Below are 26,513 nucleotides of genomic sequence, written 5' to 3'. Positions count from 1 at the left end.
GGCTAATTAAATTTCATAACCCTTCGCTCGGTGTCGAAGGAGAGGGAGCCCCTTCCTCCCCGAGCTGGAACTAGGTGTTTTGTTGTGATAATTAAAGACGAAGCGCGGGACTCTTTAATGGAGCCATCACGCTAATTGAGGTCTACACATCCAAAGACAACCAATAATGAATGTAAATTTATACCAAAATAAAGTGCAGCAAATCAAAGGGTGCCGTGGCTGCGCTCGGGGCCCCTTCCGGTATTTACATCGCGGTGAGAAAACATTGAATTAACAGAGCTTAATTTGTAGCCTTTTGTCATATTAACAAGTGTTGACAAGAGTTACCAGGGGAGAGCCCCCGTGTGGAATTCTGGGTAAAATACGGGCAATCACGGTTCATTAATCTAATTGGACAATACAGAGAAATGCAAAAATGCATTTGCCACAAAGAAGCAAGTTGGGGCTGGAGCATGGGGGGGGGGGGGGGGTTAGGAAACCGCAGTGTGCTTCTAAGGCCCAGTAGTTGGTCCATTGCCAGAATGTATAAACTGGAGACAGTGGTCAGCCAGGAGTCAAATCAGTGCTTGATGAAAACTGAGAGGGCCCAGTTTGAGATAAGTGGATACCGAGCTTTCCCTATGTGCTCTGCTTATATGATGTTACCAGTCAGGAAAATACAGAAACGAAGCTCTTAGAAAACCCAACAAAACCAGAAGACATTGCCTCTGACGGAGAACCATTTGACATTATAAACTGGGTGGTTCTATCCCTGAATGCTGATTGGCTGATAGCCGTGGTATATATACCACGGGTATGACAAAGCATTTATTTTTAATACTCTAATTATGTTGGTAGCCAGTTTATAATAGCAATAAGGTACCTCAGGGGTTTGTGATATATGGCCAATACACCATGGCTAAGGCCTGTATCCAGGCATTCGGCGTTGCGTCGTGAATAAGAACAGCTGTTAGCCGTGGTATATTGGCCATATACCACACCTCCTCGGGCCTTATTGCTAAATTACATCATCTACATTAGGGATGCTGATTTTATACCGTAACGATATACTTAATGATCCAAACCGCTAAATAGATCTACATCTAAACATAGTTATATACATTGTAGCCAGCACATGCGTGGAGCAATAAAAAACATGCTTGATGACAGTGGAGAAAGAGGATAGTAAAATGCTGCTTACTGTGGTACTAACCAGCCTAGCGGATGGGGGAGCTGCCCTACAGAGCCAGGCGATAGAGGGTAATAGGGAGATATGTCTGGGTGTTGTGGAGGCCTTGGAATTCCTGGAGAGAAAGAGAGAGAAAGGGTAGAGAGAGCAAGGGTAGAGGGACAAATAAAGAGGGAGAGAGAGAGATGGACCCCGAAACATCAGTCAGTGTTAAATTCCTCCTTTGTGTGTTTCATAATGAACAGAGTCGACATCACAGGAAGCTGGGTGGGTGGAGAGGAGGAGGAGGAGGAGGAAGAGCAGTTGCGCTCACATGTACACAGTGCTAAATCACACGTCCTGATCAAAGCTGTTTGAGTCTGGCGGTACGGTGTCATAACGTGCTGAGAGAAAGGGGGGGGGGGGATAAACAGGGTTCGACTTCATATAAACCTAATAAGTTCTCTTACTGTCATAAGCATGAATGAAGGGATGTTATAAACCGTCTCTGCAAGTTATTAATGGCCAGCTTGTTTCATAGCTAATATACTGGATGACACTACAGTGTTGTATTTGCCTAGCAGTCTTTATCTGACATAGGCTCGTACAAGCATTTCGCTACACCCACAATAACATCTGCTAAATATGTGTATGTGACCAATACAATGTGATTTGATTTATGACTTTTGATAACATCTATGACATGCTTATGACATAGGCCTTATAAATAAATAGGGGCCCTTGGGTTTCCAGCTTCTTTTAACCAGAATTAGTTCATCCTATTCCTCCTAACGTTTTTAACAGAGACAGAAATAATGTAGTTTTCTCATCTGATACAGTGACAGAGATGTCCTTGAGCGTTAAAACATGACAAGGAAGTGTTTAAGTTCCACTGGCAGACAGCACAGCGAAGGGACTTTTATTTGCTCTGGTGCATTATTTTACAGTGGTCCTGCCTGGCCTGCATATCAGTGCAGCTGTGGAGCAGTTTTTGTTTGGCTGGTGCCAATATGGCCACAGTGGAACCAGGTGAAGAGTACTGCAGAACTAACCCTGGCCCCATGAATCCGTCCACAGCCGGTGTGTTGCTGGTGTGTGTCATACCCAAAGCCACAGGGCCAAGCCAGGTATTTGAAAATCGGCCCCATGGGAAGGTTTCCATAGACATTGTTCAGTGACAGGTGCCTAAGGAACATTTTGTGCATCCAAGAAGTAGACACACCCTCACTGAGGTTTGTCTCTCAAAACTGATGCCGAACTAATTGAGAACAATTTTTATAAAAAGTTATAGATCGTTAAGGGTTCCAGAGTGGCGCAGCTTTCTAAGGCATTGCGTCCAAGTGCTAGAGGTGTCACTACAGACCCTGGTTCGTTTTCAGGCTGTATCACAACCGGCCGTGATTGGGAGTCCCATAGGGTGGCGCGCAATTGGCACATCGTCAACCGGGTTAGGGTTTGGTCAGGGTAAGCTGTCATTGTAAAGAAAAATTTGTTCTTAACTGACTTGCCTCATTAAATTATTATTATTTTTTTTTAATTCCACATTTGTAGTTGATGAGGGTTTCAAAAATGTTGTATGCCCTAGTTCTATAGACATAGCGGCACTGACTGACGCACTCCCCAGAGAAAAGAGTTCCTAACGTTGCTCTCCATTGCCATCCAGTGCTGAAGTCTTAATATAACTTGTTAATTAATTCAACAACACTAAGCTCAATTAAGCAGACCATTAACTGGCACATTAAACAGCAGCTGGGTCATTATCACCCTTTTGTGAGGAAAATCATAATAAGAGACCATTATTACCTCAAAACCCTAACAAAACAACCAGAGACCCTTCAAAGCTATTCAACACTAACTCAATATTATGAACAACATATTGAAAGTGAGTTGACCTGCTAGGTCAAAATGTTTATTGCTGGTGGACATTTAACATGAAGGAATGCTACATTTAAATTCAGTCAGATGGATGGGGAACATGCTGTGGTGTGTGTGTGTGTTTGTGTGTGGGAGAGGAGCATTTAGGCATGTGAAGTTACACACACACCCACCTCCTCCTGTAGTGTCAAAAGAGAGAGGAAATAGTGACGCTCCCCTCCCTGCCAGAGCCAAATCAACAGGCTTACTTCTGCAGGACCAGAGACACAATAGCACAGCCATAAGGAGAGAGAAGCTTTCTGTCTGAGTAGCCCTGACTGTTGTCTGCCCTCAAATACCTCACACCTGGTCAGAGAAAGCAGGCCCTGCAATGCTGTGCTTTGTAAGGGCTATATCTTCCATAAATAAAACTACATTTGATCAGCCAGTCGTGTGTGTGTGTGTGATTGTGTGTGTGTTTGTGGTGGTTGCATAGGCAGCAGTGGTAGCCTTTGTATGTGGACAACAATAAGAATTCTTCTGTGTTCTGTTGAGGAATTCAAAAAAAACAAAAACAAAAATTATCTTTTGTTGACCTTGGGAGAAGATCTCGTGGCTATAGTATGTTAGTCGCTGGAATATCACTCTTTGGATTTGAGGACTGTGTGTCTTTGGAACATTGGCTGGAGTGTTAACCATTTCCCAACCATTTCTACCATTCCCCAACGGGGCATCAATGTAGTGTAGTGTAGTGTAGTGTGTGTATGTTCTCTGTCTTACCTGTTTTGGGGTCCACGTCTCCCTGTAGGTGCGGAGGGGGGTTGCCCGGTGTGAAGTGCTCATTGCTGTAGGTGATCAGAGGCGTGAGCGGGTGCACGTGGTGAGGGTGCTGTACCACTGGGACTTTATTAGACTATAAAGAGAGGAAGAGAGAGGAGGAGGGGAAAGGGGGAGAAAATAAAACAAAAGAACAGTGTATTAATATTTGGGTTAGGGGTAGAGATGGCAGGCACCTGCAGAAGAGTTACAACATGGCTCAGAAAGCTCTAGAAAATTGAGAGCCATCAAATGATCAACCCCCTCGGAGCGCCAAACTGCCAGAGCAGAGTGAAAATAGTGTGCTTGGTAATTAAGAACACTTTTGCGGCGACACTCCGCGACTCAGTAATGCTATCTCAGATGCAGGGCTGTCATTTTAGTTTTGGACTGGGGCTGCATGACAAGGTTGCCTCTTACTGGGGGTAGATCGATCATGTGCAGACCACCAAATGTGTAAAATCCACACCCATTATAACAACAGTCAGCAATCCTCTACCATCCAACCCCTCACTTAGTGCTTCACCCTACTGATTCCCTCTTCTCCGTCTGCTATACACCCCTCTACCCCTCCCCTCGCTGTCCCCCCAGGGTCTGGTTTTGGAGGGGGGTAGAGGAGGAGGGGAGGTAAAGAGGACAGGGGGGCATTGTAATAATAGAGGGGAGAAAATCCATTTCTACATTTTTGCCAAATTAGTTTTAGCTATGTAATCTGCTCTTTGTGCTCCTAAGTGGCCCAGGCCCCTTTTTCAATTACTCAAAAGATAACAGTTAAGCTGAGGGGTGCTCCGCCATGGGCCATGTTAACCAGAGCTCAGCCCTCTTCTCCAGGCGCACACACACACACACACACACACACACACACACACACACACACACACACACACACACACACACACACACACACACACACACACACACACACACACACACACACACACACACACACACACACACACACACACACACACACACACACACACACACACACACACACACACACTAACCAGATTAGTGTTCTGGTTTAAACCACTGGCGGTGAGCTGGTCTTGCTCTTCAACTCATATTCTGTCCCTCGGCAGTCAAAGAGGCATCACTAATCAGGCTTGTGGTAACATGGCTGATGTATGCTGGGGAAAAGGAGAGCTAGCTGGTGTGTGTCTCTGTGTGCGTAGAGAGAAGGAGGGAGGGAGTAGGAGCAATGGGGGTGTGGGTAATGTTCCCTTCACAAGTTCAATTTGCACTCTTGCAGTCCAAACACACTCATTAGCAGCCCTAACCATGGCGAGGCACCAACCCAAAACCTGGCTGTGGCAATTTTCCAATAGACTTTGAAATGCATTAAAGTAGGAGAGGGAGGGAGGGATAATGTAAGGACTCTATGCTCATTTAACTATACAAATGCAAAGCTGAGGGCCTTAGGCAAGACACGTGTGCAGAGCTTAATGCTGAAAATCCATCATCTCCATAGGTTGAACCAACTGTGAGCAATTTATGAGATACATTTCTGTGTAACTGACAACCTGATTGGTCTGAACTTAACTGTACCAGGCTGGAGTGGGTAAAGTTCCCTTCCAGTGGAGCTGTGAGAGGGGTAGAGAGGAGAAGGGAGGGGGAAGGGTAGCGCCAGGCGAGAGAGGGAGGGGGAGGGGTGGCATTCCACACCGCATGGTCCCAATGAAAGATTAATGAACCCAGTAGAACTACTGGGAAACATGGAGAGACTCTGGGGACTCATTCACAGCCCTGAGCTCAAAAGACTGGAGAGTGAGAGGAGAGAGGGAGGAAAGAGAGTGAGAGAAGAAGAGGGGTGGGTGTTGGTTGTGGTACACGACTCGTTAAAATGAATGCAAGACACAAATCAACATGTTTCTTCCCCACAGTCCCCATATCTAATCTAAAAATCTTGAACAGAGGGATAAAAAAAGATGCGGAGATGACAGCTGCCAAACACAGCTGACGAGGTAGCCATTGAGCAAAACGCACTGACTGCCCCAAACGGCCTTCTCTCCTCTACCCCCTTCAGTAATGATGTGAAAGAATGTTGTCAATTCTCCCTCTGCTGAAAGGCTTTAGAGGCCATTTAAATTAGTTATTTTGTCTCCATTGAGAGACTGTTTAAAATGCCCATCCACCAAGTATGCATTAAGAGCGAGAGACAGCGAGAGATGACAGAGAGAGAAGGACAGAGAGTGAAAGGGGGAGAGAGAGAGAGAGACTGTTTGAGCATGATAGAGAGAGCGAAGCTGTGAGAGAGAAACTGTGTGTGTGTGAGAGAGAGAGTGAAAGAGAGAGAAAGAAAGAGAGAGAGAGATTGAAAGAGATGTAGAGAGGGATTGACATGGGGCTAACAGGCCTCCATTTCAGAAGCCCCGAGCAGAGCCAGGCAAATAACAGACAACGCAAGTGCTCCAGTTTATATGGCTTCTGGGCCATGCGGACAATACTGCTGTATGGCTACTGTAGCGCCCAGCCTCTCTCTGTGTGACTGAGGGGAGGATTAGAACCACCCCATGAAGGGGGGAGGAAAGAGGGAGGTGTAATGTCACCCATAGAGAGAAACATTCATCAGCAATGGAGGTTTGCTGCCTTACAGAGAAGGCTAGTCTGTATCAAGACGAAAGAATAAATGCATTCTGAAGTATTTTTCAGTGCAGTTATTTTAAAACAACTCTGGAGAATGCCTCAATTCTATGCTCACATGCAGCAAGAGGGGTGTGAGAGTGAAATATTCTGTGCAGCTTCCATTTGGGTCAAGTTGACTCACACACACACCTCTACATGCCCTAGAGTCCAGACGTCACTGACAAGTCCATGAGTTAAGCTTTTGCACTTTCACAGAGAGAACAGGTGAGTCATACCAGATTCCAACACCTACAGTGCAGAGCCCATATGGACTGTAACACACGCACAGAACTTAAGTAGAACAGCCATGGAGAGAGGCGGGATGAATTTTTGTTTTACTGATATGAGCCCAATCACACCTGAAGTTCAGGCCTTTGCAGAAAACACAGACTAGGTTCACACCATATCAACAATACAGTTTAGTCCCCCCCCAAAATAAGATATAGCCTACACTGCGTGCACACACACACACACACACACACACACACACACACACACACACACACACACACACACACACACACACACACACACACACACACACACACACACACACACACACACACACACACACACACACACACACACACACACACACACACACACACACACACACACACTCCGTCCATTAAAATGAAGCCTCGGTGCAGCACCTGCTTTTTTTCCCATTAAAATGAAAGTAGGCCTAGGTGCAGCACCTGCTTTTAACACCCTCGGACAACAGGTGCTGACGGAATCACACCACAGCTACTCAAACAAGTGGAGCATTATACAAAGCACACATGCTAAACAAAGGAACTACGTGGGAGTATTTTCTGTTTCTCTACAAAGGAAGGAGCAAAGCCGACTTCCTGGCCCTGTTGCCATCACTCCCACCACTTCCAGTATTACTATAGACAAAAATATACCAGGAGACTAATCACGAGAGAGCTGTTCAAGAAAGTGCACACACGCTCAAAAGAGCACACGAGCTCAAACGGGTACACAATCAACACACAATTGTATGAATTTGTATACACTACTGTTCCTTGACCTTGATTAACCATTTCAAAGAAAGTGTCCCGCAGAAATTCCAACTGCTGAATGGCTAAACCCTTTACAGAAGCTCTGTAGTACTACGGCATGTGCATACACCTCTGCACACACACTGTAGCGCACTTTATAAATATATATACATAAAAAGACTCACACTGCCAAGAAAGACAACTGTTTTTTCTCGAGAAAGTGTGTCTGTGAGAGCGTACATGTTCAAATGAGTGTATGCGTGCGTACGCTGAACCCCCTTGGTGCGAGTGACAGTCGCAGTATCAGGGTCTTGACCCCTGGTGGTGATCTCACTAGTGTCTGGGCTGTGTGGATGGAGAGAGGGCCTGTGTGTTTGTGTGCAGGCCCTCTGGTTGCCACGGAGAGGCTGTGTCACACTCACTCAGCATCATTGTCCGACCCCTGACCCCTAGGCATTCCCATCAGCCACTCATGCAATGGGTGGACACAACTTGTCCGAGTTGGTTAGGTATCCTCTTTCTTTATGGTTCAACTGACCATGGTTTTGGATCTGAAAATAAAGTGTGACCTTTATAAAGTGGTATTTCACGTTCCAATGGTACATTTGAGTAAATAACTTGGTTTTTACAATATTGTTTATCATTTAGTATACGAAACAAATCAAACTTTGTCAAATCACTTTTTGAGCTGATTCACCACAGGCATGTGGTATTGACAGTTACAAGAGGATACCCTGTGAGAGACAGAAACAAAGAGGAGGGGGACAGATAGAGAGAGAAAGCAGGACAGGGAAAAGCTGTTGGCCTTGCATTTCTGCCTGGTGGCACCTTGCAGGGCAATTTCAAGACTAAATGTGAAGGTGGCGACCTTGTGGCCCCTGGGGGGCCCTACACGTCTCTCCATGCTTTATCTCATGATATGATGAGTTGTCACAACGCCTTGCAGGCTCTAATGAGCTGTAGTGGGGTTGAGTGAGGGGGGCAGGGGGACCAGGGGGGCTGACAGCATATTGATGGATAGGGGTCCTCACAGGCCCACAAATTCCAGAGCAAGCATAAAAAGCCACCAGGGCACTGATCCCCTCCCAAAACGTGCCTGTGGCCCGCATCCAAGCACACACACAGAGACACCATGCAGAAAACACACACTGTGCAAGAGGAGTGGGAGAGAGGGAGGGAGAGAAAGAAAGAAAGTGTGTGTGTGTTTGTGTGTAGACTTTTACATTATCTGATAAGTGCAAAAACAAAACACATGGCAACATCAAAATTATTGTCCACGATCACAATAGGTCTTATTGGCGTGATAGGATTTATTTTCATAAAATATTCAAGTTTACCTCTAAGGCGTTAAGAGTGCCCGCTCCAGGCAAAATATTATCGTCTCCAAGCGACACCCATATCACATCTCTGTTGCCAGTAACTACATTTTCCCTCTCACTGTAGCAGTGATGGAGATCAAAGTGAACATTCACAAAGATACAGATCGCAGGCTACACATCAAATCCTAGTAACGATGCCATATTTTCATTAATGCAACACCTTGGGGCCAAACGAGCAGAGAAACACATTACATACCATTTTGTGTTGGTTTCCTTACCAATACAATATCTTAAAGCATAATCTTCTATGAACATATTGTATATACACTCTTAGAAAAAAGTGTTCCAAAAGGGTTATTTGGCTGTACCCATAGGAGAAACCTTTTTGTTTCCAGGTAGAACCTTTTTGGTTTCAGGTGGAACCCAAAAGGGTTCTACCTGGAACCAAAAAGGATTTTTCAAAGGGTTATCCTGTGGGGACAACCGAAGAACCCTTTTAGGTTCTAAATAGCACCTTTATTTTCTAAGAGTGTACAGTGTCAGAATAAAAATACACACACTAACTTAATTCACCATATTTGAGTTAAAACTGGACAATTTCCGCAGCATTAAATACATCAATACTTTCCATATTTAGATGTGGAAACAACCCTCACTGTTGTGTTTGCACTAAAATACTATCTCAGTAATATCTCAATGCTGTGTTGGAAAAAAATGAAAGAATTTAGGAAAGAGCCAGGCGATCAGTATTGCTATTCCAGACAGGGAGAAAAAAATCAGCCCACTCCAAGGGCATCTTGCTCTAGAGACCGAGTCAGTATATTTAAAAGTTAATCTATTCACTTTGCTTCTGTGACATGCTTGCTGCTGATCACAGGACCTAACAAAAAATGTATCTGGGCCAAAGCCTTTGCTCTCACTCTCCATCTCTCTTCATTCATTCATACATATTGAAGTCTGTCATTTGTCAAATTTACATTTTGCAATATATCTTCCATATAACTTTGTCAATGTGATTTTAATAAATAATTGTCTAAAATATATTTTATATTGAGTTTTATACAAGAGCAATGTGCTATGTGTGTTTACACTTCCCCATTAGAATGTAATCATCTCTTGAGCTTTCCTACCCGAGTTGAAGTGGTGTCTAGAAGCAGTGATACTACAGTGCAGGAGCTACACTGAGTTCTGTCATCAGCTTTTGAAATGCAATCAGCGTTTTACATTTTCAGTTGAAAGAGGAGGCAATTATAATTTTGAATTAGACGGCAAAATTAAGAGAGGAATATGTTAATTTGTGGGTTATTTCAATTATATTTTCCATTTCATGGTTAGATGCGAGCATGATCAAATAATGCTTTGTCTAGGAATTACTATTCAGTTGGATAATAAGGTATGATCTTTTGATAAATAATACAAAGTAATACTGAACTAACTATTTTCATTTTAATTCATTAGTAAATAACTGTTTATAGATTTGAATAGCAATTTAAAACAAAATGGCAAATGCTGCTTTCTGTCTTTGGCCTGTTTCTGTAAATGTACACTGCTCATTAGCATATCCCCACACACACCTCCCAAACACACGCCAAGATCAAGAACACCCCCTCCCCGCACATAAACATACACAGCCACCTAAAAAGTAAATAGAAGCAGAAAGGAATATTTGAAAGGAAAAAGCTTTAAAGCAGATGACCACCAGCCTGCACTTACAGGAGAGGGAATACCCGCCTGGGTCCCCCTTAATCACAACAACCATCATCTGAACCTCAAAGTTCAACGGTAACATAATCAAAAAGTAATGGAGAACAGGAATTGAGAGAAAGGGAGATGAAGAGAGACAGAGAAAGGAGATAGGGGAGTGTGGTTTACTCACCCAGCCACTGAGATTCAGATGCCAGCAGCCGATCTGCTGGAGGAGGGGGAGCCCGGAGGCAAGGACTCCTCCTTTGGCTCCCCTCTCCTCCGGCCCCGCTAAAACGCCCTCACTCGGGTACATGACCCCCCGCTTACTTTTCACCTGCCCCCCACTTCTGCTCCCTCACTACAGAGTTCAAAACCACTGGCCTTCCCTTTCTTCTTCACACTCTTTTTCCTCCTCCACTTCTTCTTCTTTGTCTTTTCTTAGCCCTCACTTCTTCTTCTCCCAAAGTGCTGAAGTGTGTGTGGCTGGGCATGTGTGTGTCCCTCAAACTGAGGCATCCTCATTGCGACACGAGTGGCCCATTGTTCCCAGGATTTTATGATTGGAGTATCCACAGACATTTGTGTCTGAGGATCCACAGATGTGGTTCAGGGTCTGGGGCCTAGCCTGGCCCCCTACCTCCCCCAAAACAGCATGAGGATCCCCCAGCTTCCTCCACCACTCTCAGCACCTCCTCACAGCTTCCTCTCTCAGGAAAGTTTGTGCCGTCACAAGAAATGAAAGCGAAAAAATAAACCGAGAAAAAAAATATAAAGTACTGCTTCTCAGTGCAGAGAAATCTTCCCACAAGCAACAAACGAGAAAAAAATACACAACAATATAGACAACAAAAATATTGTTATTACAAAACTCCCAGATTGCACACTTGTATATGTGTGTGTATGTGTGTGTGGGCTCTGCAGTCCCTCCAGGATGCCCAGAGTCGAACTGGCAGCTTGAAAAGCTTTGGCTACAACAAGGTAAAGTGAGCAAGGAAAGAGACAAAGAGAGAGGGGGAGAAAAAAGAACAAGACACAACATCCACAAAGGGAGGGCAGGCTCAGCAAAGTGTAGCGAACAGTCACTTATCCATGTGATACTGACAGTCCCCTCTCCAACCCAACTTTCCAGGGGGGGAAGGAGGAAACGAGAAAGAAATGTATTTGTCTTCATTTTGACATGGACGTGACATCTACGTGGGGTCTTCTTTCTGTTTTTCCTTTTCTGTTATTTTTCTGACCAATAATACTGAAGATGGGAGGGTGGAGGATTCCACTGTTAAATCCTCCAGACCTCTCTGTGTGAGAAGATAAACTACGCAAGGCCTAAAGCCTCCATACCCCCTACTGCTCTCTCTGTCCTCCGCCTCTGAAACATTATTATCTTGAGATCATTTCCTCTGAATATTCGGGCCCCACAACCATGCTCCTGTCCCTAGCGCTTTCCAGGCTCTTACCACTTCCAGGGCCTTAGAGCAGGGCAAGCAAATGCAGGACATGTGCCCTTCACCAATTAACAAGTAGGGTGATTAACTAATTGCACAATAACTTGCTTCACCAAGGTTTAATTTGATATTTTGAATGTAAAGGAAATATACAATTGTGGTTTTTAATAAATCTATCATTTCAATATGATTTAGTGACAAAAAAAGTAGGTAGAGTTGACCGATGGTATATTCCAAACACATTGTCACCTAATTTTACCTGGTGACAATGAATCAAAAATATATTTGCAAAAAAGGGATGGCAGGTAGCCTAGTGGTTAGAGCGTTGGGCCAGTAACTGAAGGGTTGCTGGATCGAATCCCCGAGCTGACAAGGTAAAAATGTGTCGTTCTGCCCCTGAACAAGGCAGTTAACCCACTGTTTGACGGTAGGCCGTCATTGTAAATAAGAGTTTGTTTTTAACTGACTTGCCTAATTAAATTCAAATATATATTTAAAAAATGGGCAACTGAAAAGGTGGAGCAGCATATTTTAATATCTGAGCAACAATAAGATGTAGAAAAATTACAACAACGGAAGCAACAAAAACCTAACTCATGGCTTTTTCCTCAATATTTTATTTCAATCTTATTTTTTATGCCCTGCTCTTCTCTGGCATTCGCCAGAGGCCCTTAATGCCAAAAACAAAGCCCCGGGTATGTCCTTTACATGGCTCCCACAAAAGCAACGAGGCTCCGGCTTGACAAGTAAAAGAGCCCCAACAACGTGGCGGCTAATTGCCTTCCCTCCCTCCATTCAGCTCGGCCGCCACACTCCCGCGACCTCCTTTGTCCCACGTGCACTTTCTTAAGTAAACTGCCAGTTCGCCCGCAAATGATGGACAGCTCCCAATCAGCCGGCCACAATGGCAACAGTGCGACCAACAGGAGAGACGACCCCTCTGAAAAAAGAGAGAAATAAAAGACCCTCTATCCCACTCCACTGTCTCCGGTGTACACACTAGAGCAAAAAGTGTGCAAGAAAAGAAACGAAAGAGAGGAAACCGGAATGGACAACAATGGATGGCAACCGTTACAAATCCTGCTCATTTGGACTTAACTTTGAGGAATACAAGACTGGACACAAAATGTAAATGATTGGCATACACTCAGAGATGCCCCTAATCCAGGCACATTGTTTTCTGATAACATACCATGATAATTGATTTAATAGAATATTTACAGATAATACAAATTGAGTTTCATGATTTAAAATTCAATTTTTAAAAAACTATTTCAAAATAACAACAATTAAAATGTAAAAAAACAATACATTAGAAGAAACTGAATACAAAATACCTGATATTTAGTTATTAATAGTACAATGCACTTCACTATTTTCATTACCTTAATCATAATTGATATGATTTATGATCAATATATTATTACAAAATAATAAATATAATTTTAAATTAAAGTTGACCATGTCAGACTGTCAGACAAAGCAATCAAACACTGCCTTTCAACCTGTCACTTAGCAACTAAACTATTAGAAATTGCCAAATGGAAGACATATAATAATGTCAACAAACTCCAATAAAAAATCATATTTACAGCCAGACAAACCAACTTACATTAGTTGAACAATAAAGCACAGGAGGTAATAAATAATGTTGAAGTCTTACCATTTAAAAGAGCTGTATTTGGGATGCTGCTCGGTTCCTGGTTAAAACAAGCATGCTGGCGCTCATGGTAGCGCACAGACTTCAACAAGACGCCCATCACCATGTCATCCACTAATCCACTGGGGGGCAGCACCTCATCTACGGCAGCCCCTCGCAAACCAAACGCCTGATCGGCTGAGTCGATAACAAACCAGCCCAAAGAAGAGGGAAAAGGACCGGTGGAGCACCAGCCAGCGATGGCAAGCCCATCCAGGTCCGACAGAGGAGAGCGAGCGAGCGGCCAAACTGGGCTGTTCACACTCAGCCCCCTCATTCATTCACACACACACTCTCAGGCAGCGTTGCTCTCCTCCACGTTTGACCAGGAGTCCCTCTCTCTCCCCCTCACCCATCTTCATATCCCCCCTAATAAGCTCCTTTGTGTCCATCTCTCTTTCTTTGATAAGTTGAAAGGACAACAAAAAGAATTGAGAGAAAGAAGTGAGGGAGAGGGAGAGAGAGGCTATCCTTCTGCGGCTTGGTAGACATAAAGGTACTCGAGTCTTCTATAGGAGTTTCCCTAACTTGGCTAAACTCAAGCAGTGGGGTGTCCCTCGTCATGTCATTAATCCTCAACGCTAGCTACGCTCCATTCACTAGGAGTAGGACGGAATAAAACGCAAAATCAAAAAACACAACACTGGGCAAAAATACATGTTTTTAAAAAGCCAAAGAAAGTAATCCGATCGGGCAGCGAGTGTGTGGTGTTATGGCCAAATTGCCCCCTGGTCCTGCCTGCCGGTAGCCACAGATTTTGATGAAGGGACCCCGTAAAATACGATACCAAAAAGACCAACCAGACATTTATTAACAAAAGAGCCAGGCGCACTGTTAAAGCTTTGCAAACTCCACTAATCTCTAAAGACAACAGAAAAGAAAAATCAGCCCCGACTCCAAAGTCAAACAAAGCCAGAAGACAAGCCAACAACAGCAGTTAACAATGACAAAAATACTAATAAATTGAAACAAGCCGGTATGGTTCCTACCGAACTTGCAATAGGAAATTAAGCCCGGACAACTGGTGGCTTGAAGAGAGGAAGCCCACTCTTAAAGCCGTGATCCGACCATCCACCATACCACCGCTGTGAGCCTTTTAACCATAGCAGAAAAAAATTACTATTGATCTTCAAATGGCGATAATTTAAAAGATCAAAAAGATTAAACAAAATCAAGAATGTGCTGACTTACCATGTTACTCTTTTTTTTGGTTGCAACTTTTATTTAAAAAAATATATATATTTGCTCAAAGATGAGGCATTGGAGGTGTCAAATTTTTGTAGCCGTCTCTTGATCGTATTACTTCTGCAGTCCTGGTTTCCAATGCGTGTGAACTTTTTCCGTTTCTCTTTTATTTTGTTTGTGGTACCTAGCTTTTTTTCCTTCCTTAAGACTTTAAAAGCCTTCAGCTCAGTAAACCAGCACAAATTATCTTGCCACCTTGCGCAGCTCTGATGCTTTGGCCGCTAACTTTGGAAGGCCCTTTACTACTGCATCAAAATTAGCATTGTCAAAGCAGTTAATGAATATTAATATTGTATTTGTCATTGGAGCTGGCCCATTGCTGAACTCCAAGTCATCCATCAGGGACAAGATTAAGCACACAATTATTTCTGACTGACAGGGACCAAATCTGGGAGATTTTTTTCCTCCAACAATTTAAAGAAAAAGACAAAACATCATCTTAAGGTGCCTCCCTGGAGACAAGAGACAAGATTAATACACTTTTAATGAAGCAAGATTTCATTGTGCGTAAGCTGGAGGAACGTCAGAAAAAAAGGACGTAAGAAATATTCTGACTCACGATTTTAACCGTTTTTACTAAAAGGACTGAAACCACAAATTACTAATATTTTCTGTGACAGCAGGCAAAAATTATGATTCAAGTACTATTATAATTTTTTTGATAGAATCTGAATTCTAATTAACATTTCTCCCTCCTTCTGGAATACTTTTTCCTCAGGGCTTTCTAACATGAGTTGGAATGAAGAGGAATGAGAGATATAAACACGGAATAGTAAATAATTCCTGCACAAATTTGACATGAAACGTTAATCAGAAACCTGGACCTCCAGCGCTCTACGTGGAGCCCGACAGTGCCGATCACCGTGGACCACACAGTCAGCCTTCCACTACCACCCGCTACCACCATTTCAACTAAAACCTGTGAAACCCTTTCCCTACACCATCAGAACAACCCGCTTACACCATTACAGTTCAAACTAAGGAACCTTTTCCCAATAATCTGAAATACAGTACCTACAACCCGGGACGGATTTCAAACAACAAGTCTGAAAAATCACATATTTTCTAATCGAGACTGGCCAGCATAAATTCAAGTCGTAATAACATATATATATTTTTAAATACAGTGCCTTAATCAACAGCATTCTTACCTGCACCTGACTCGCTGAGAAATTAGCCAGGTAACATGCCATTTAGTTCAGTCCTACTCTTAATCCAATATCCATTGTAATTGCTTTTGCATGTTTTTGAAAAGCAAAAAAGCACAGATCACACACATTTTAATTTTTTTCGTCTTCTCACGATTGAGGCTTAAGATTTTGGTCAAACTCTACAGTGCGATACCGGTTCTTTTCACCATTCTTAGAGGTGCTTTTACTGTTTTCCCTTTCCCGTTATCCATCAGGGGTCGACCCAAATAGGAACCTTTTTTAGGGCACGTTTGGAATTTCTTTCGATCTTTTCATGGAAAATACCACTTTGAAATCTAGTAAAAAGGCGCCAAGGGGGTGTACGAAAAATGACAGATGTGGGGCATTAATGCCACCGGCCCTGTGAATTGGTGCAGGTCGGGGGTCAAGCTATGGGCACACCTTGGGGTGTCGGGCCCCTGTCGACCACCCTGCAGGACCCCTAATACCATTAGCAACCCTTAGATGAACATAAAAAATTGGGCTTTTGTTCTCAAGGTGCTGATCCGACTCCAACAGCCCAGCGGCACTACCACCCCAAAATACAGATCGGAGTGTCTTCTATTGAACTGAAGAAAGCAGCATAGGACCGCTCAATATCAACATTTTACGGCGCCTCAAAAAGCCGCAGGCATTGATGTGATTGTTTTCAGGTGTTTTTATTTTTTAGATAACTTTGCAGTATATACCTTTAATTTTTATAAGAGCTTGATTATATTTGACCTCACAATGAGTTTAAAATATCATATTTTGATATTGTAAGCTTTAAAAATGTATGATCATGGTCAATAAAAAAATGCTATACCAAAATACCAAATGCTGTATTTAGAGTTTTAATTTACCTTGGGTTGTAATTGAGTTGTAAAATATAACCTATTTAGCAATATTAAATGAAGATATGGTTAATATTACAAATACAATTGTGTGTTCCTCACAATGCATTTGGCAATTTGAGATTGACAAATGCTGGTCTATATGTCTACTTGAGCAAACATTCATAATAATAATTATAATAATAATAGTAATTAGTAATAGCAATTATAACTACATTTTTAGCAATTACATTAACACAGACACACAGCCCAATGTATTAGGTGTTCACTGGAGCCTGTCTTTAAGAGTAAACAGCAAGTAGAAAACCCCTCCATGTCTTAATGCATGTTGAGAGTCTATAACAGGTCCAATCTAGGTGAGTAGAAGGAAAGAGGAAAGGAGGAGAGCAGGCAGCTCTGTGGCCCAGCGTGATCACATCAGCACTAGTATCAAATTAACTCTCCGACTTTGAAACTTATTGATCTGCTATTAAGACACTAGTGAACTTGATGAAGTGAGTGCTGTAGGTGACTCGGGGACTTCAAAGTCTCACGCGAGCCACATAAAACAAGCCACTTTGATCCCCCTTGCCTCGGATCTGGAGAGGGGCTTCTGAGGAACCCCCAATTCGTCTCCTCTCTCTTCTACTCTCCTCTCTCCCACTCACCCGAGGCCCGGGCTTCAGTACCGGCTCTCTCTTTCTCTCCAATCCTCTCTGGCAGCCTGGAGAACTGGCACAGCACTACTGTACAACCACACACTGTTAATTGCACATATTCAAGGGAATGATTAACATGGAGAACACAGTAGCTTTTACAGTGGTGCAGATCTCCTGTCTGATTCACACAAACACTTACATGAAAACACACACACAGTTTGACTGCATGATACGATGCATCAAAAATACACATTCACGTCGGCTACACTGCCGGTTCTAAAGATGTCACCATTTTTTTTTAAATTTTACCTTTATTAAAATTCACTGCTGATAAAGAGGGGAGTCTCCTGACCGAATTTACAGTATTTAATATTGTAAGGATAAGAGGAACAATGCAGAGTGCTAGATATAGCATTGCTATTGTGTGGCGAACCCCCCCCCCAAGGAAAATCTTCACTTCCATATTAGAAACTGCAGAATGCCAATCATACCTGGGATTTTCTTTTCTCCTTTTGTGCCACTGGGTGGAGGTAGTAGTTAATGTTTTCAGTTCATGCTAAGTCACAATTACATTTTGAGATATAAACAAATCCAGACATGCCCACGGAACACCATATTTTCCGGGCCAACTCTCTATAGAGCCTACTTTAAATAACATAACACAAAAAGCAGTGTCTAACTCACTCACTAGAAGCTCTATCTGCTGTCTCTCTCCATTCCACTATTAGAACGGCTGGAAAATGGTTTTAAAAAACCCCACTGGTTCTGCCTCCACTCCTCCACTAACCCACAAGGGCCGATTAAAGTAAATATGAATGGCAAAATGAAGGACCGGACAGTGTTTGCGCTTAGGCTCCGGTGCTCAAAAGGTGTGTGTGTGTGTGTATAAGTGTGTGTGTGGCTGCGCTTGGAGTGCCAGGGCTAAGCTGTGTCTGTTTAATTAAGAGGTGTAAACAGATGACAAATGTGAGACAGTTAAACATTTCATGTGTGTTTATCTCTCCCCTCTCGCACTCATTTATTTAGTTCAGAGAAGATTCTAGAGTGGGTGGTGTTAAAGACTGATGGGAGAGACGGCGTCGGATTAAAACGCAGCCGCCACGCTACCGTGACAGTCAGCAGGCAACAGAGAGAAATTTCCTGACAATTGTTTTGACATTTTTTACTGCTCAACTAAATTCTGTTTGATAAAAAAAAAGATAGGGATTATACAATTAATTGAATAAATTCAAATACTTATGCTGCTATGCAGCTGTTGTTAGAGGCAATAATTACATTGGTTTCAATTTTGATGACATTGAATGACAAAACATTGGAATTAGATTTTCCATTTCAAATAGTATCAAGTGAATTGACAATATAAAAGTGCAATTAATATTGCTATAACGTTCATGACCGCATTCTCCTTGCAAGTAAGATCACCTGACAATGTTTTTATGCTTCCTATCTCGCATTGATGTATATTGCCAAGAGTCAATGTCAAATCGGAGCTGCGCAACACCCGCAGTAAATGCAGAACGAACAACGCCTGCGGCACACGCATCCTTTTCTTAACCCACTTGCAATATATAGCTCAAAGTTATCATTTCCATTGTGACAATGTTAAAGTCAAAAAAAATATGTTTGGGGGGTGGATAGGGGAAGGAGAGGCATGAGAGGCAGGAGAGAAAAAGCAAAAGAAGAAGGAGAGGGAGAAAAAGAAGAAGAAGAGCAGCAGGAGGAGGGGAAAAAAGAGCCCTGTGCCACGAGCATATATAAGAGAACTTTCACCAATTAGTGGGGAGAAACGGGAGAGGGAGCTGCCGCAGAGCCGGCACTCAAAGAGCCAGGCCTCGCGGCGGAGCTGTCATGTCGGCAGGATTGATCAACAGGCCTGCTATTTCTAATGGCATGTTGTCATGAAGCCGCAGCCATGGGGAGCCACCTGCCTCAGTCCTCCTAGACAGCAAAGTGTGTGTGTGTGTGTGTGTGTGTGTGTGTGTGTGTGTGTGTGTGTGTGTGCGTGTGCGTGTGCGTGTGCGTGTGTGCGTATGTGGATTTGAGATTGGGTTGGGGGGTATTGCAGCAACCATATATACCTATTCCGTGCCAGTATATCTTTAACTAACAATTTGAGAAGGGCCTCAATTCCTCCTCCCCTCTCTTCCTTCCTACCTTAACCATCCCTGAAGTGTTCAAATGTGACAGGTGCACCTGTACTGTTCTAATCTCACCTGGTCCAGCCAGACAAAGCGTGTGTCAGTGCAATGACTGCAAACAGGAAAATGTATAATATTGTTTTAATTTCTATTTCCATTGATAATAATAATACATTAAATCAATTTAAACCTCTCAGCTGTTCAACTTGTATTGTTAATAGGAGTGAAATTAAAATACAATAAATAGAAGATGAATTTCTGCTAAGAAGCTATTTTTTATTCCATTTTCATAACAAATCAGAAGTACCCATTTCATTGAGCTATAAATGATTGTCTCAATCAAGAGGCTATGATAAGCTGCATTAAGTATGCAAAAAAATGATATACTATAAAGCATCTTATTTGATTAAAGCTCATTTACTGAAAATCTAGCCAATTTTAAAACATTTTTGTATAATTTAAAACGGTTCTGGGAGAAACGACGCAATCAAACAAAGGAAATCGCTCAATAAAGAAGTTGTCACGTTGCTCTATTTTCAGTAATGCGGCAACAGTAACTAGAAGCCTTGCTTAATTTCTAGCCTCCACTGCAACACAAGTGTGGCCTCACTAACGATAAAAAGTCAAATAAAAGTTACAGAACTTTCGAGTTCAAGGTAGCGCTAGCTACTTGGAGTGTATGTCACGTACAGGTAACCTTTTTATCGGGCCTGCCTCTGGTCTCATCAGTCGATTAAATTCTCTGCCGGCGGCAGTGGCTTAGCCGAGGGACACGGACCAATAGAAAAATATTTCATTGTGTTAGCATTTCAAATGGCGAGTTGAGGGAGGAGGGGTGGGTTGGAGAGGTGGGGGGAAGAAGCGCAAACCGATCATTGCCAGTGGAATTAATTGGCTATTCCGAGAATAATGTCCCTTACCCATGATCCTCGGAGGGCCGAACGCCAGCGGAGGCCACTTTTTTTGTTCGGTGTCTTCAAAAAGAGGACTGCTTGGGGGTACTGACCGTATTAGGGTTTTAGCTCAGACCCCTAAAGGCCGGGTGAAATAATCAGAGGCGCTGAACCAAACTCGGCTAATCCGCACCCTAATTAAAAACTCAGAACCCCATTACACCTCACCGTAATGCCAATCGAAAAATAAATACTTTTAAAGAAATAAAATGGAGTGAAAATAAAATTCGGAACATAAAGAGAAAGAATAAAACAACGATATATGCAGAGAGAATTTTAGAACAATGGACTGCACTAGGCTTTCAGCCAACGCTCAATAAATGGCTCAAGATGGAGCTACCATGGTGGTGCTTCTATCCTTTTATTCAAGGGGATTTGGGTTTGAGCTCTGTTACACATCGCCCAAGCATATGCAATGACCCGAACTGATATCGGTGCATCTTTTAACCATATCTTAATCTAACCTTTTTAAAGCTCTGTGGCTTTTCAGACTCAAAACAGCATTAAGAATGAGCATTGTTTGGAGCATGGGGGAGGCAGCCCTAGGAGACGATTCCACAGAATTGTTGGGCCTGGTCCGGGGCAGGAGCCCTCTGGATAAACAGCTGCTTATGCGCACGAATCATCAACTCTATAGAGCAAAGTGGGAAAACAACCCCCCCCCCCAAAAAAAAGATACAGATTAGGGTGGGGGGGGCGGGGGGGATCATCCCAAATGCTCCATCTCTCCATATCGACCACTTTGGGTCTATAGTACGCAGTTTGTCGATTTTATCCCCCCCAAAGACGGACGGGCGAATTCGCAGTGGTCCCCATTACACGCCTCTCCTTCGCTCATTGTGAATTCAGTCAACGAAGTCAATCTTATTAACTTCCGCACTGGTTCACACATGACATTTTCTTCAATTTTCTCGGCAACATCAAAAACATCAATTAGCAGCTGGAAAATGGGAAGGAGCGAATGACAGAGTCCGATAACAGACTTATTTGAAGCTGAGGGTAAATCTATTCTCCGGTTTCTGAATGTGTTCATTACAATTGCATTTTCAAAGAAGACCTCCAAATAGCAAAGAAATTAAACGTATCTTCTAGAAATGTCCAGAAATTGTTTTTTGTGTGTTTTTTTAATCCTGTGTCTATCTCCCGGCCTCAGCGGGCAACACAAAGCATAGTGGTGCCGCATTTTCCGTCTCTCATTATAACAGCTCACAACTTCCTCCACAGAACTTGAAACCCTGTAATGCCAAATCCAACCCGGAAAATAACAATTTTAAAGAAATGTAACATTTTTCTATGATGGATGGAGACCCAGATAAAAATAACCCTTTAACCGACCTATTGTCAAAAAAATATATAGACCGACTGTATGATGATTTAACACCTACTTTTATTTTAAAATAGTGATTAAATACACCAGATATCATATCACATGGCAAATCCGAGGGAAAAATATGTTTATTGAGTATTATTTAGTTGGTTTCTACCCTTATCCTATCTTTAATTAAAGTCTAAATAAGTGAAGACTTCAATATCCAAAATCCACTGTACTGAGAAGTAGTCTTGCAATGTATGTGGCATGGTATCACACCCCCTCATAGTTTAACCTTGCTTTTAAATGCAATATTTCCTTCCCCTTACTGGATCCTGGATACTTGAAATGCTATAAAAAAATATATAAAAAATAACATATTAAATATCATACATCAACTCATTTCAATTGATAATTTCCTGCTTTTTACATCACATCACAGTGTGTCGAAATATGAACCTGCATAAAAAAAAAAAAACATTTCTTTGCTCAACTTTTCCCCTTTCGCAACATTGATGAACATGTAACCCAGTAAACTAAGTAAAAGGCTATTTTTTTGCTGATATCCAAACATCATCAGACGATTTCCTCATGCTTGAGTTACATCTCCGAGGGGGTGAACGAAAGCAACTTTAGTGGCTGCGGAAAGACACTCGTAATGCTATGGCGGAGAGGGCCGATCACATACAGAGATGCGCGGATCAGGTTCCTCCAGCCCATTGATTTCTGATCTTTTGACATTATTTAGTTGCTTTTTATTTTCTTGCCCATCTTTCTTCCACGTCACAAAAGACAGGGATGTCCAAACAAGCGACGGTGGGGATATCTACTATCTGTCAAAAGAGCAGGCTTTTCCCGGCACTGAAGCAGTGGAGTGCTCTGACAGTGCCGAGAACCATCGGGATGAAAATATCACTCTTTATAATGGGGCTAATCAGATTTCGGATGCTATTTGCCTTCTAGCCAAGGGGAGACGGGTGGCGTAGAGCAAAAGGGCTGTAACCAATACACTTCCCCTAGTCCATCAGAGTCACTATCTGTCCGCACCTCAAAAAGAAGGCCTTTAATGAGGTTAGATCCATTTGAGGTGTAGCTATAGGCTATAAATCACACCAATACGGAAGAACACAACTTTAAATGTATGGTGACACATCTACCTGAATTTCTATGTACAACATTGGAAATATGGCTAAAACAAACAAGCTGGCTAAATGCAGAATGAAATGAGTAGAGGTGCATTTGTAATACCTCTGCTCAATGAATGCTGAACATACAGAAGTGATCATTTCCATTAAGCAGGGATTAGATCATCTTTCCCATGTGCTTTCACAGGCCTGTTGCAGATTAGATCACTGTGAAAATGGTCAAATGGTTCTGTTTATCTCCCTGTAATTATTCTGATGCAGATGACAGAGATTGTTTGTGCGGCTGTGTGTAAGGCTTGATGACGCGCATAACCACACACACACACAGACACACAGACAGTGAGATAAAGACCTCTGCATGGACAAAGCTGAGTGGCGCCTCTAAATACCATTAACCCATTAGATTGTTTTAATAAAAACCTTACAAAAGGACCCATAGTAAGTGATTTGTAATACTGTTTTAGGTGAAGGAGCAGGTCCAAGCACACACAATTACTATATTCAAGTCAAGTAATGACTGACAGTGATGTTCTTGTGACGTGACACAAATTGACTTTCAATGAGGTAGAAAAACAGACAAACTGGGCGACCACGGCATGGCGTTTGCTATGCTAGCAGACAGTGCTTCAATCAGGGCCACCCGCACATCTCCCACGGCATCAATTGTAAGGGAGAATTCATATTGGTTGTTCTTCACAAAACATGACTATCAACCACTATCAAGTCAAACAATTTTTTGAAGAGATCTCCATCATATTTTTCCCATTACCTGTATATTGACAGTTTAAAAGAGCAATTACAAGGTTAAAAATAATAACTGTCCTTCGCCAGGGCAAGGCATTGTCAGTAACCCAGATGTAAATAATGCTGTCTTTTTATACTAACATATTTTATTAGCCTAAGGAATTATTAAAACATTGCAAAAGTTGCAATAATAGAGGACCATGGCATTCTGTTATTTTCATTCAATTCCATGCATTTTACAAGCAAGCAATTCAGCTTTCTTTTGTGTGGCGCAATTGGTGATACTGTACCTTAAACAGTACACTCCCATCATGTCAATTGCTTTGTAAATAAGGATGCATTATGAAAGGAAAATTACATGGGCAAGAGACTGTAGTAATAGTTTTCCTCTTCAGGACTATAATTCATGGCATCCAGGTCAGGATAACCAATAATATACACAAAACACTAACCCTGACTCTCATTTTTTAAGTGTTCATAGGTCTAGGTCTATATATTCCTGGTGTTTTTATAACAAACATTGCTTATTTTAGTTAAACGCTCTTCACAGACTGTGCTTATTTGAGACCAAAACTAGCGATCAATTGTAGAGTCGTGACTCTTTATAATCACTTATATTTCCAGTCCATTAAAGTTTGGCCATGTCACTTGATTACTACCTTTTGTATCTACCTTTCCAATTACTTTTAGAGTTTGGGATTTACAAATGTGCACTTTCATGTCCCGTGTTAGCAGATAAGTTGCTGCTCCTTGCCATGAAAGAAGCGTTTTAATGAGCTGCACTAGGGTTAATTGGTTCGCTAAGATCCCAGAGTCATGTGTCTCAATATGAAATTAAGCCATTTCTTGGAGTTTCCACAACTTATTTAATTACAAACACTTCAGCCCAATTTCTATTTCTCACAGAGTTGAAAAAACGGCTCTGTTGATCTGACCATGTCTGCTTGTTTGTTTATGCTGGCTGGTCTTACCCTGCCTTCCCATGATAACTGACACCATCATGTTCTTCATAGATGGTGTACTTTCAGATAGGCAAATAAACATGATCCAGTGTAATGCGTAGGTGCATAAGTGTGGTGGTCAGAAAATGGCACGAGTCACCAATATGATTGGTCGATTTAGTATTTGTCCTAGAATTTGGTAGCTACTGTTTATAATTATGTTTACTCTTTGGAAGAATAAAATAACTTCTCTCACACCTTTCCACTCTCTCCATCTTACCACACACACAGAGTCCCCCCCCTCACACACACAACCAGCTAATCCCCCCTAAAAGACTGTTCCAGTCAGTTGCTATTAGGAACTACATGAGGTGAATCTGCCCGTATAAAATGCCTTGTAATTAACACTGGTGCAAACGTGTTAAGGTTACCCTCTGGTAGAAGGGGTTCAGTACTCTTGGCAGTGTAATTACGGGTTCCCCACAACGCACCAACCATCTCACTTAACATCGCTAATTCAATCCATCTTCATTTCCCCAGCACCACCCATCTCATTGATGGATAGCTATCATTAGAGGGTGACAAAGCACTGAAATGACTGAGGCGTGTGTGTGTGTGTGTTGGGCCTAATGTCGGGGTGCCGTGCAGGAGGACGCATCCTCTCAGTATTGCCTTCTAACAGTGGACCTACACATTACCAAGGGGTGTGGAGAGATGGGACAGAGCGAATGCTTTTGGGTCAGAGAGCAGGACACATACTGGAAACACATACATAAAAAGCACACGTATATTTGAGTATACGCACACCACTTGCCTGCCAGTGACCCCAACACACAGAGATTCTATGGTTCTGCTCGGCACCCTTTTATAACATGCTGCTCAGACAGCAGACACACAGACACACGTCTCGTGTTCAAAGCAGTCCAACACTAACCACAGGCCCTGATTGAGGGAGACTGGTCTGGTGGTACTCTATATTTTCAGTCTATATATTCAGCCCCAGCCTGGCTGTATATCTTAATTATGTGCTCTGTTTCTTTGTGGAGTGGCGGAGAACAGTCTCCTAGTCATCCCAGTGCAGCAGAAGGTCTCTGTCATGAGGCTATGTTAGACTTTATGGGCTCTGTCATACCCACTGCATCATTACACAACTCACAACCAGCCGCCCCGAATGCCTCTCTAAAAAGTGTGTCGCACTCAAACAGGCAATTGCGCGCACACTGTACAAGACCAACAGCTTCACATGAAGCGACGCTTGTTTGTAAATATAATAATTAATTTAAACATAATTAAGGTCCTACATACTTGTTTAATGACCCGCAGTAGGCCTATCTCTTATTACACATGGGCATCTGAAAATCAACAACCCATTCGGGCTACAATGTGGGATAAAAGAGAATAAACAACTGAGAAGGAGGTGAAGAGGAACAAATGCCCAGAAGAGCGAGCCCAGCTGACGTGTGGCTATAGCAGCCAGGCAGCCCTGTGCTCAGCTCAATGTGATTATCTCCTTTCTGGCTGCAGGTTTCGGGGTCAACGGTGCCACACACACAAGCCTGGCCTTGCTATTTCAATGATTGAATTGAATCCGGAGCTCTGAAACAATTGTGTTCAGTGACCCCAGAGACGCCACTGTGGAGAATGCCCACCACCGTTTCACCGTCCTGGGGAGGGAGCCTAGGCCTACAACAATCCCCTATCCATTAACCAGGATCCGGTGCCACCGGGTTGAGTAGCTCAAAATGGCTGCCACACCAGGCAGCGGCGCTTCATTTTTTTACCCGG

General features: G+C 42.7%; 1 protein-coding gene across 1 annotated transcript in view; it reads right to left on the bottom strand.

The window, feature by feature from the left end:
• The window catches only part of LOC135523901 (transcription factor 7-like 2), a 102,459-nt gene that overhangs the window by 14,258 nt on the left and 61,688 nt on the right, over window positions 1–26,513 (bottom strand). Inside the window, 2 exon segments of the mRNA XM_064950909.1 lie at window positions 1,181–1,283; window positions 3,782–3,914. Coding sequence (XP_064806981.1) covers window positions 1,181–1,283; window positions 3,782–3,914 — 236 coding nt within the window.

Source organism: Oncorhynchus masou, chromosome 31, assembly GCF_036934945.1.
Source record: "Oncorhynchus masou masou isolate Uvic2021 chromosome 31, UVic_Omas_1.1, whole genome shotgun sequence".
NCBI lineage: Eukaryota > Metazoa > Chordata > Actinopteri > Salmoniformes > Salmonidae > Oncorhynchus > Oncorhynchus masou.
This window is presented reverse-complemented; position numbering and strand designations above follow the sequence as displayed.